This window comes from Bufo bufo, chromosome 3 (assembly GCF_905171765.1).
Source record: "Bufo bufo chromosome 3, aBufBuf1.1, whole genome shotgun sequence".
Classification (NCBI taxonomy): domain Eukaryota; kingdom Metazoa; phylum Chordata; class Amphibia; order Anura; family Bufonidae; genus Bufo; species Bufo bufo.
This window is the reverse complement of record NC_053391.1, coordinates 586,432,689-586,446,207: the sequence shown is the minus strand read 5'-3', so window position 1 is coordinate 586,446,207 and position 13,519 is coordinate 586,432,689. Positions and strand designations below refer to the sequence as shown.

Genomic DNA, 13,519 nt, shown 5'->3' with positions numbered 1-13,519 from the left:
GGTAAGAGTCTATTATAAAGGCTGAGGAATGTTCTGTTCCAAGGCCCCAAACCAAGAGAGAGAAGGAGAGAGAGAGAAAGAGAGAGATAATATATAGATAGAAAGAAAGAAAGAAAGATATGTAGATAAGTAGATAGATCGATAGATAGATAATGTAGATAGAAAGAAAGATAGATAGATAGATAGATAGGTAGATAGATAGATATATATGTAGATATGTAGATAGATAGATAGATAGATAGATAGATAGATAGATAGATAATGTAGATAGATAGATAGATAGATAGAAAGAAAGAAAGAAAGAAAGAAAGATAGATAGATAGATAGATAGATAGATAGATAGATAGATAGATAGATAGATAATGTAGATAGATAGAAAGAAAGAAAGAAAGAAAGAAAGATAGATAGATTTATTGATTGATATGTAGATAGATAGAAAGATAGATAGATAGATAATGTAGATAGATAGATAGAAAGAAAGAAAGATAGATAGATATGTAGATAGATAGATTGATATGTAGATAGATAGATAGATAGATAGATAGATAGATAGATAGATAGATACTGTAGATAGATATGTAGATAGATAGAAGATAGCTATGTAGATAGATAGATTATATGTAGAGTGATGCACATTTTGTATACAAAATAAAAATACATTATATGCTGTGGTGTAAACATATTCTATTAGTTCTATGTGATAAAAAAATAAAAAATAAAATTATATATACTGTATTTGTCTATACAGAGTTGTATTTAGAAAAGTTACATCTATAAGTAATACACAAATATCAGGCATAATTTTGGACCATATTTAATATGATTGTCTATATAGGGTATTTCTTATCAATTTTATAGGGGGACTTTTTTGTCTGCTGCACCTCACACTTCCTAATCTCATTATGGAGCCATATACACATACCCTATGAATTGCTTATATATACCCTAATCTATCTATCTATCTATCTATCTATCTATCTATCTATCTATCTATCTATCTATTCATCCACCCACAGTATCTATCTATCTATCTATCTATCTATCTATCTATCTATCTATCTATCTATCTATCTATCTATCTATCTATCTATCTATCTATCTATCTATCTATCCACCCACAGTATCTATCTATCCATCTATCAATCTATCTATCTATCTATCTATCTATCTATCTATCTATCTATCTATCTATCTATCTATCTATCTATCTATCTATTCATCCACCCACAGTATCTATCTATCTATCTATCTATCTATCTATCTATCTATCTATCTATCTATCTATCTATCTATCTATCTATCTATCGTATTGCTGGACTTCACATTTCCTCTGCTTTAGTGGTTACTACATGCTTCTGACCGAATATGGTGCACTTACAATGTGATATTCAGCAGCTGAGTCTTCCTCCGCCTGCTCTGGCCTAAGGCTATGATATTACAGTGTTACACATTGATGTTTGCTCAATAAATATCAGTTGTGATCAAAAGCAAACAAGAATGAGGGACGTCTTTAATGTGCAATAGACTGATCAATATATGGCTAATTAGCTAGGTTTCCAACCTTAGCGTTTCTCTACACAAAGAGGCTTCTTACAGTGTTACCATGAAATGGCAGCCTCGCCCATCATCACGGTGACCCACTTGTAATTTGTGAACACTCTTACACATATTACATGGTAATTCGCCATTCACTGGTGAAGGATGTTGTGCGTATTTGTTTTGATTTGTTTTCTAACAGTCCTGTAGGGGCCCAAAGGTGTAATGGGATGCAATGCAACTCTAATTGGCCAAAGTGCTCTAAAATTTGAGCAACAGTGCCACCCAGTGTCAAAACTTTGTAAAGACAACCCCTGCCCCCCCCCCCCCTCCATACTCCCATACTGAAGTACCTACTACATTAAATCACATATATTCTGCTGCTATTTACTTATGTTATTTGTGTACAGTTCAAATTTATTTGTTGTGAATAGTAATATATACATTCACCTTATTTATATACATATAAGCGATGGGAAATGTAGAATAAATGCACTGTAAATGAAAGAACGTGTGGATATGTTTCAGTGTGTATGAATATGTGCATAAATAAGTAATAATTTTTGAGTGTGTGTGGTGTGTGTATATGTGTGTGTATATATATATATATATATATATATATATATATACAGATAGATTATATATATAGATAGATAGATAATAGATAGATAGAGCTACTTTTTGATATAATATATAATATAGATAATTTGATGGATAAATATCTAATTACTGAAAACACAAATATTTCCTTTTGCAGTCTCGTTAACATTGTAACTTTTACAGCACTAAAGCACTGTAAATATACCTGTATCTGTATACCAGGACATCCTGATGGATTGAATTTTTATATATATACAATTTAACATTATATATATATATATATATATATATATATATTACACAAGCCTCCTGAATGAGACAATGTTATATATATATATATATATATATATATATATATAGTACACAAGCCTCCTGAATGAGACAATGTTTTATATATATATATATAGATATATATATATAGATATATATATAGATATTGTACACAAATCTCCTGAATGAGACTCTATTTGTGTGTATAAATGTGTGTATATATATATATATATACATATATATATATAGTACACAAGCCTCCTGAATGAGACAATGTTTTATATATATATATAGATACATATATATAGATATATATATAGATATTGTACACAAATCTCCTGAATGAGACTCTATTTGTGTGTATAAATGTGTGTATATATATATATATATATATATATATATATATATATAGTACACAAACCTCCTGAATGAGACTCTATTTGTGTGTATACATGTGTGAATGTATATATATATATGCACATGCTACAAATTCACAGCTCCACGTGCTGTATGATTTGTCTAATGTTTTCTGCATATGCAGAATGTGCACATTGGACAGAGTAGAGCTTGATCTAGAGCTTGATCTGCTGATGAATTAGGCCCTTCAGCCGTGGGATTTCTTTGTGTATATTTAGAAACTGAGAGTAAATCTTGCTGATGGCGGCTGCATGGAGAAGCAGCCTTCTTTGTACACACAGCAGCAATAAACATGGCAGCAGTGGGTGCACACCTCTCTACCATCTCCTCTCCCTGAGTTCTGGTTTTATCAGTTTCAAACCATTTCTCATCCTTGTGAAGTCTCCTGTCCGTTGCCTGTAGACAAAACATTCCAATAATCCGGTTTCAAAGGCCAGAGTATGCACCTTATTTAAGCCATAAAACAATTAATGCCAGACGTCTAGCCAGCCCTTTGCTCTTGTTTTGTTCACCTCCATTGAAGACAGCCTGGGCTGTAAAGCTATAACCTAGTGTGCGGAAGTATACCTATAGCCTGCCCTAAAACCACCACTGTCCTGGGCTTTTTATCTCCCTCACAAAAGCCTCTGGATTATTTGATGTCATTCGGGTGCCATATGCCACAGTATAAACCTGACAATGTAGTAATGCTGCCAAATATCCTGCGACATCTCCTGTATGTAGTAGCACATGCAGATGGACTTGATCCTGCTGCCTTTGTTTCCTTCCCCTTAATATATATTTCTTTATCCCAGTCTTTCTCCATGTGAAAGACAAACTTCCCATCATGGGACATTAAACTGATTGATCAATGGTCAAAGTGACAATGACATCTCAGACCAGGATGGGGAAGAAATCCTGGATTTGTTTGTGTGTATGTCTCATATGCCTCATGTGTGTGAATTTGCAATATTCTTCTATCAACCCCTTACAATGTATCCTATCTCTTTTTTCATCAAAGCCCCCCTTCGATAAATAGATTATATTTATATTGTAATAAATCCTCAGAGGAGGGGGATAATAAGAACTGGTTGGCTGAAGCGGTCAGGCATCCTAAGGTTGTGCAGATCACTAAATCTGTCCTTGGCATGACATGTATTTGAATGATAATAATGCAGGGGCCCTTCCTTGTTCTTGGACAACCAATTGAAAATGGAACTTTAAGATGTCTTTTAAGATTGCAGCATTCTGCTGCTCTCCACATTCCTAGCCCTGGTCACTTATTATCAGAAGTTGTATCACCAAGCTGCTATTATTTCTCTTCTACTTGTAATTCCTAAGCATTGCTCGATATAATGGAATAGATCTGTGTGCATCACTAGATATACACATTATTACATAGGATTACTTTACAGAGATATTTTTACAAAATACATCAGCATGTGTCATATTGTGCTAAAGCATGTAGTGATCTATCCCTACCCAAAAATAAATATATGTAATAATAAAGCTAACCACACACACATACAAACACACATACAAACTCACACATACACACACACACACACACATACAAACAAACATACATATACACACACACACATACACACACATATACACACACATACACACACATACACACACACATACACACACACATATACACACACATACACATACACACACATATACACACACATACACACACACATATACACACACATACACACACATACACACACACATACACACACACACATAGACACACACATACACATACACACACATATACACACACACATGCGCACACACACACACACACACACACATATACACACGTGATGCTATGTATCTATGCATAAAAAAAGGATGCATACACTACACTTTATAAAGGTATATACTGATATCAATATCATGCATTAAAAATATACTGCTACATATATTATTTCTCTTCTACTTCTTTAACTCCTAAGCACTGCTCGATATAATGGAATGGATCTGTGTGTATCACTAGATATAGTGATGCACATTTTTACATAGGATTACTTTACAGAGATATTCTTACAAAATACATCAACATATGTCATATTGTGCTAAATCATGAAGTGATCTATTGCTACCCAAAAATATATGTATGTAATAATAAGGCTAACCACACACACACACACACACACACACACACACATATATATATATACACACATACACACACTTACTTCATGCTATGTATCTATGAAAAAAAGCCTGTATACACTACACTCTATAAAGGTATATACTGATATCAATATCATCCATGAAAAAATATACTGCTACATATACAGAACTGTGTCAATGCGTAATAAATATGAAGATGCTGATATGCATCATCATAGGAAGTGAGGAAATACTGCCTCATATTAAAAGAGTAGAGTAATACACACTGCTGCATATACCAGGATGTACGGGCCGGGCACATAATTATAGATATTATTACAAATTTATAGAAATTTTCAGAAAACGATAGCATGGAATAGTGAAATGATTCAGTGTATAATAATATAGATTAAAAAAAATGAATCTATTAAGAGAATGATAAAATGCTGACTTTTATCTATATATTAAGGAATCTATGTTTATAATATAAAAGTATATAGTGATCTACAATATATCCACATATATAGTGTGTATATTGCTATATACGGTACATATAGTATATAATATATAAAACTATTCTGGAGCATAAGTCACATAAGCCACACGTAAATCAAAATTCTTCTATATTCTATAAAGGACATACTGATATTTGCTAAATCAACTTTATATCATGCATAAATAACATCTATGATGGGGTTGAGTTGTTCTAATTGTATTTTATATGTATACTGTGGCTATACAATATTAAAACCGTATTACCCCAAGATTAATACGTTTAACAGCCTCCCTTGTGAAGTTTTATGACTACTCTGACCACTATAGTTCTTAGCCAGTCATCCTTAGTGAAGTGGCCTACTTGTGCAGCAGCATTCAGCCTACCTATAAAATCTTTAACTATTTAATTGCAACCTGTCTTTCCAGGCCTTTACTAACACAGTAAAACACCAGCACTTTTTTTTATGTGACTACCAATAGATAAATACAATGATACAATATATACCTAGATAATAAGAAAATAGTCTGTTCTAGAAAACAGGAGAATGTGCAATCGTTTGGAGTCCCAAGGCAGGCAGTCCTGGCAGGAAGCAACTTAAATTAGGAATGCGGCCCTCTATTATTGTCCAAACCTGACATTTCTCTTGACTGAGACTATAAATTACGGTGTCATGTATTCTAAAACTTGGAAATCAGATGCAAATGAAACAAATACAGCTTTACTTTAAAATCATGTTTTCAGGGCTGCATTTGGTGGGGAATGTGTTCTCAGGAACATTCAGTTTTTTTCTATATTAGACTGATTATTAATAAGAACCGCTATAGAAGGTAATGAAGGGGGGCTTTGTGCTGATCTTCAGAAGGACCTAAATAACCGTAAGTACCATAAATGCAACAATGCTGAAATATATTTTACACAGAGAATAGGCTTCTACTTTTGTTACTACTCAGGCTGGATTTCCTGTGGCCCAGGGCGATCTGTGAGATATATATTTTTTTCTTTTTGTGAAATTGCAACCACAAAACACACAAAAGCAGAATAGTGCAGTCTTCTATATTTACATAGAGCTGATCTACAGGCAGAACAGAACAATACTGAACGTTATTTTTTGTGACAAGAATAAAATACATAAATATATACATCCAAGATACTTTCAATACTATAACAAAACATACTGGTAATTTTCAGATTTGAATTATACAAAATATGCACTCACAAACTTCTTCAAATAAAAATTAACACTGGATAAGTATAAGTTACAAAATAAAATACTAAAAAAAATATTCAAGTACTTTCTTGTTTTTTTTTCTTCTATTTTTTTCTTTCCTTGAAGACAGAGAAGAGGAACATTTGTAACCGCATTTTATAAAAGCGTGTGCTTCTAAAATGCCTGTGTGTTTATAATCTACGCTAAACACAGATCTCCACATTCATAGTCATTAATTATTATTATTATTACTGATAATGTTTGAGCCCACAACAAAATGTTTTCTTCACATATCTCTTATGGGGGTAGTTATGATGTGAAAGTAGTAGGAGGATGGGGGTGAGGATCTCTAGGGCTGGTCCTTGTCGGTTTTTTCCTTGTTCATTTTCTTCATTTTCATTCTTCTGTTCTGAAACCAAATTTTGACTTGCCTTTCAGTGAGATTTAGAACCCTGGCCACTTCATAGCGCCGGTCCCTGGTTAGGTACATATTAAATAAAAATTCCTTTTCCAGTTCCAAAGTCTGATATTTTGTGTAGGGACATCTTTTCTTTCTTGTGGAACGTGCATGGATCCAATTTGCCACTGGGTTATCTGGGGTGGGGAGGGAAAGAAAGAAATGCAGAACAAAATGAACATCATTGAATGTATCCATTTCAACTCAACAGTGATATTTTTTATTTGAAGCTATTCAGCTGCTGAATTCCTTCCTAATTTCAAATTCACTACTTGATGTCAATTTTGTTCCTTAAATGTGGTAGATAATGATATGTATCATTTGTGTGGACATTTAAGGGTGGTCAGAAAGGTTATTGGCACTTAAAAGTATTTAGCACATGAGCAGCAGAAGCCATTGTATATGCCTGCAATCATAAAATAAACGTTGTTGTCAGAAGGCCATAAAAGGCTCTAACAAGTCCTGTTTCCTTTATAAATGCTGAACTCAATATGCCCTTAAATGTGGGAATGAAGATATATATGTGTTTATTATATCACATTTTATATACCTAAGGTTTGTATCCATAGATACTATATATATATATATATATATATATATATATATATATACACATTAAATTATACATTAATAAGCAGCTTCATTTAATTTTTCATAAAACAGCATACTTGAATGGAGGACAATAATAATAATAATAATATATGACCTGTGCTCAGTACTACATCCACTGCCTATAATCATGTAATGTCCTGTACATTCTGAAAATATATCTTTAAGGGGAATTATTTTCAAATAGCAATAAATCCTTCAATGTTTTAGGAACATGCTTATGTGTACGAGCCCCCACTTCATATAATTACATAGCAGGGACTATATTGCTATCATTTGGAGTTTTATAGGGCAGCATTTTAAAATTGCACTCATAAAATGTGTGGCTGCCAGGTGTCTTTCCTTGCCTATTTGCCCCATGTGCTTGATGATCGCCACATGGACGGATGATAGATCCATGGCACAGGCGCCTAGTTTTTAACTTAAGCACAGAGAGCTTTTAAAACTTTGAAGATGATAACAATTAAAGGAAGCCTTGTGTCAGTGTTAACTGCTCTGGCCATAACCATAAAACCACGTTGTTTGGAGCAATTGTCCCACACAGTTCAATGCCTGCGAGGACATTCCTTTTCCTTGGCATTTTATCTGCTGGGACACTGAAATAAAGAAAAGCAGGGATGCAGTATGCACACAGTGATACATGGAATAATATCACGAGGATGTGGCAGGTTGATGAGCCAGGGCTAGGTGTTTCCTCAATTGCTCTGAATCATTTTTAGCTGCAGTGCTGGGATATTCTAGGGATCTTAGGAAGGACTGGTGGGAGACTGGGTGTCACACTGGCCATGGGAAATAAATGGCTTGTAGGAAGTGCACCCATGCCTGCCCTAATAGATCCCTTCCTAGTTCTTTTATTCCCTGCTCTTCTTCCTGCAGGCTGTGTGTCTAGGGCAGGGCCCTGGTTTAAGGAGGTAATTTGGTTTTATGGAGGAGACTCTAGTACATGTTATAATTCCTCCTCCCCCCCCCCCCTTCTCCGGTTGTAAACAAGAATGACTCTTAATAACTTACTGGGGTCCAATTCAGACTTGTCCTCTTTGTGTTTGCTGGAAAGGATGGCCTCGGATTCCGGGGAGGGGATGGTGTGGAGAGGTGGCCTGTCCCTCAGATCTCCGGGAGAACCATACATGTAATCCGGGAAGCTGCGACCATCGCCGGGGCCACATTCCCTCCTGCTGGGGAAGGCATCAGGCTTGAGTCCGTAGTGCCTGCTGCTGGCTGCAAACCCTGGGAATGACACGGTCCCTGAGATGGGCTCTAGCCAAGTGCGCATATATCTGGCATCTGTGCCCAAGTGTGGCTGGTGGTGGGTGTAGGGGTGATAGACCACAGAGGACTGGGAGTGCACAGGACCCCAGGAGGTGGTGAACACTGCAGGTTTCGGGGCAAAACTGCAGGAAGGAAAATCTCCACAGTCCGGGACTAATCCTGACGGTCGTGCTGCTGCTGGATGAGCCCCAGTGGTGGGGAACCTGGAACCCAGGAGGTCTTCACTCTCATGGCTGATCAGAGAGTCCACATAATAGTTGCTGATAGGACCAGACGCAGACATTGTTCCCCCTTCTTTTACATTCATAAGATTATTGTATGAACTGTATGTGTACTTTTTATCTGCTCATAGAACAATCAGGGCAGGTAATTATTTTTTCAGCCTTTCAGGCTTGTCATTGGCTATCCCCTCCCACGTGATTGTATTTACCCAAAAAAAAAAAAAAAAAAATACAGTGTAGATCAATGCGCAGGTCCCATTGCCTGTATCCCTGTATGGAAGCTGAAGAGCCTGGTTCTCATCAAAGGGATGAAATAATGGGAGAATCAAAGCTCTGGAGCTGCTGGACCTGAGGAGGATCTGCTGCCCTGCTGCACATTTTGGGGTGATGGTGGAGAAAAGTTGGGGAGATGAGAGAGCTGGGGGCATGGGAAGCAGGCAAAGGGACTATTTCTTGACGCAATCCATCTCTGTCTCCTCTCTGTAATGCTGCCAGCAGACTAGAATGGATATATAGTACAGCCCAGGACATAGCTTTTCATTACAAATACATTAGGATTTCTGCATTTCGTTGAGAAGCTTCCTGCTATTTATGCTGCTTGTAAATAAACTGGGTTTGATTTTTATTATTTTTATTATTTGCCATGTCACTGGCTGATGGGTGTTGTAGGTGCCCTGGGGACCAGTTGGTATATTTCCTGACAGATCAGCAGGGCATTGAAATCCAAGGCAGTTGGAAGCAAAAGGGGGTTTGTAGAAAAGAAAAGGGCTCATAGTAGAGACAGAATAAAAAGTGCTAAGCTACTCCCATCATTCAGTGGATGTCTGTATTCGTCTGCTCAGGCTTGGATGTTTTTATGTCCTTCAATAAAAAATTTACGAGGCTCATTGGATTGTTCATAAACGTGTCGTTCATTAAACAAAAACTGTAAGGTTTGGATTTCAACTGTAATAAAAAAAAATCAAAAAGTTAAAGCAAAGTTCCTGCGTTTTCTGAGAGGTAGAAGACAACCCCTTGAGGAGGATGCCCTGGGACAACTTCCAGTGCCATCGTTTTGTTTGCATTAGGTCCTGGTACTAAATAACCCCCCTCCTTATTCTGGATATCGAATTCCTTCACATTTAACACGGCGACCATTGAGCACACAAGTGTGTAGACACTGTAGACACTGTTCATTGTGATATTAGAAATATATTGCTTTTATTCTGCCCCAAATGATGGGCATAAAGAGTCCATTTATTGCTGATAAATCTCATTTTACTGTTGCAGTGGAAAGCCAGAGCTGCAGTAAATAATGGGCGATTCTGCAATACTCTCCCCTAGATTCCGGCAATGCTGGCCTTGTATAGTACATGGGGTATAAAGCATATAGTATTGTACAATTCCTGCAAAGCATTGTTACTACATCCGCAGAGAGTAACAGCAAATACGTTGAATTTGGCAAGATTTACATTTCCACAGAGAAAAACCCCAAACGCCTGACATCTATAAGGCTCAAGCAGCAGATAAAACAATTGTACAGGCATAATGAAATGTATATTTAATGTCTACACAATCCATACAGAAGGGGAGCATTCAGAGCTGATTCGCTGGAGCCAAGGCTTTTATTAATTCATATCTTTCCCACTGTGTGAGACCCCAATAAGCACCATCCCTGTCACTACAAGGAATCTCTGAGGTTCGTTAAGTTGCACATGATGGGATGATGAATATATTATCAGACATTACTCAGCCTCGTAACTGTGCAGCAATCTCTGCTCCAATTTACACCAGGAATAGTCAAATCTGCCAATGCCTGCACACACAATAGATTTCTAGGCATCCAACGTATAGAAAGAGCTAATAGTCAGTGATATACATGACATCATAAGCAAGACATCAAAGCTGGAACAATAATTATCGAGATATCTGTGTGTATATATATATCTATATCTATATCTATATATATATATATATATATATATATATATATATATAGTGGCATACTGCAGTACTGAAACAGATCATGCTGTATGGCATCTTAGCAATTAGTAGATAGATAGGAGGAGAGATAGATAGATAGATAGATAGATAGATAGATAGATAGATAGATAGATAGATAGATAGATAGATAGATAGGAAGATAGATAAGTTGATAGATAGGAGGATAGATAGATAGATAGATAGATAGATAGATAGATAGATAGATAGATAGATAGATAGATGGATAGATAGGAGGGTAGATAGATAGATAGATAGATAGATAGACAGATAGATAGGAGTGTAGATAGATAGATAAATAGATAGATAGACAATAGATAGATAGATCTAGAAAGGTAGATAGATAGATAGATATAGATAGATTGATAGAAAATTGATAGATAGATATATAGATAGATAGACAGATAGATAATAGATAGATAATAGATAGACAAATAGACAGATAAGTACATAAGGATACATAGATGATAGATAGATAGATAGATAGATAGATAGATAGATAGATAGATAGATAGATAGATAGATAGACAGATAGACAGATAGACAATAAGATAGATAGATCAGATAGAAAGAAAGAAAGATAAAATCGATTCTCCCATTTTAATGCATATTTTTAATTTTCAACAATTAAAGACAAAGCTGACAAAACACAAGAACCCAAGTCTCCACAGCTCAGCTGCTCGGCACAATATCATATCTTTACATACTTTGCAATATTTTCTCACCAAAGACTACAAGAACAATGAAGATCACAGCCATCTAGCAAAGCTCCAGACACATCAATAAATTAACATATTAACCACTTGATAGCCGCATGATATAGAAGCAAAAGAAAACGTGATTACCTTAGAGTCGAATCTTCTTGAAGCCTTTGAGATGAGGTTCCGTGGCTGAGAAAACCGCCTTAAGACAACATATCCATAATGTGTTTATGTCCCAGCGTTTTGCATATATGCATATCCCATGTGTGGTTTCCTTCCAGGCCTCTCCTGATCCCGTCCAGTTGCCTTCTCCTGGCTCTGAGCTCGCTTACTGATTTCATTTTTCCCAATACAGATCTTCAGCACAGCACAGAAGAAAAAAAAAAACACAAGTGCACTGGAATTATGAAGACTCTCACATTACCATGTGGGATCCCCTGAATTTTTATTGCAACTTTCTCCCTTGGTTTATTCATGGTGAATGCTACTGTCATACTGAAAATGAGGCTTCTACTCATTGCCCTGGGTCTTTCCTCTATAAATAACATCCAGGGAAGAAGGTTTTATATATCTGCTTCCTTAAGAAAATCTATGATGTATACAGTATGAATATTTTCACTCATTCTGAGGAGCCTGCTAGTTAAAGGGGGAAAAAAAAAAAAGAATGAAAAAAGAAAAAAGAAACACACAGGGAATTGAGGGATGGAAGCACAAGCATCTTGGAGTGTAAAAAAAAAAATAGCCAAGATGTCTTGAAGACACAGGCCTGGTGGAATAAAAAGCAAACTCATTGAAGTGAAGGCCCCCTTCTCCTTCCCTCCCAGTTGCAGGTTTTATGAGTTTACACGGGGAAGCTCTGAAAATTGCAGATGGGGTGGGGAGAGAAAGGAATCACCTCAATATAATATCCTGTTAATGGGAGCCATAGCACCCTTTGTCCCAGAGATTTCCAAAGGACTTGTCAGTGATCTGGTTTATCCATCATGGTCTTTGGACTGCAGGCAGCAGACACATTCACGCCATACTTGACAGACAGACAAATGCTCTCCCCAAGCATGCATTTTGTGTCTTGGCTGTCTCCATGGTATGGTTCAATAAACACCGTCAAGTTCGGTTTAACACATAAACATTTTTTCTCTGGGATTTTTGGATATAATGGGACATTTAGTGCAATATTTGATACAAATATGTAGATGAGCAGCACAATTAACACAGACCGGACGCAGCACAATCAAGGTAATGAGCAGTTGTCGCAGCAATTTGTGTCCTGTCCTTGTGTCGTCTGCAAGTTTAGTATTTGGTAATATTCCTGATTTCTTCCGTAGTAATGGTGTTGTGTCTCTTGTCTACCTGTCCTCTTAATGTGCATTGTGTCTACAATATCTCTGTCATCAGCAGGACACTTGTTTACTGACCCTATAGTATCTATACAGTAGCCATAGGGCTCGTCACATACAATACATGGAGAACCATAGGCCGAGGGACAGATCCTGACAGTCAACATGCAGGCAGATGTACAGAAGTAAGTGCCTAAAACAAATCCTAAGAAATTAGACAGTGATAGTTGGAGCACAGATAGACAGACATACAGACATAGATAGATATATAGTAGATAATTAGATAGATAGAGAGATAATAGATAGA

At 36.2% G+C, this 13,519-nt stretch overlaps 2 protein-coding genes across 5 annotated transcripts in view; both read right to left on the bottom strand.

Annotated features, from left to right (window-relative positions):
• The window catches only part of HOXC4 (homeobox C4), a 132,811-nt gene that overhangs the window by 112,401 nt on the left and 6,891 nt on the right, over positions 1–13,519 (bottom strand). Inside the window, exon 1 of one of the 4 annotated variants that reach the window (XM_040425837.1) lies at positions 12,020–12,204. The exons of the other annotated variants lie outside the window; for them this stretch is intronic. The gene's annotated coding sequence lies outside the window, so the exon portion shown is untranslated. Of the gene's footprint in view, positions 1–12,019; positions 12,205–13,519 lie in introns of those variants that run through there. 4 annotated transcript variants of the gene reach the window in all.
• Positions 6,489–10,616, bottom strand: HOXC9 (homeobox C9). Its single transcript, XM_040425830.1, has 2 exons — positions 8,716–10,616; positions 6,489–7,232 (listed from the first exon to the last, which is right to left on the bottom strand). The coding sequence occupies exons 1-2, from the start codon at positions 9,278–9,280 to the stop codon at positions 6,988–6,990; spliced, it is 810 nt and encodes a 269-aa protein (XP_040281764.1). The 5' UTR covers positions 9,281–10,616; the 3' UTR covers positions 6,489–6,987.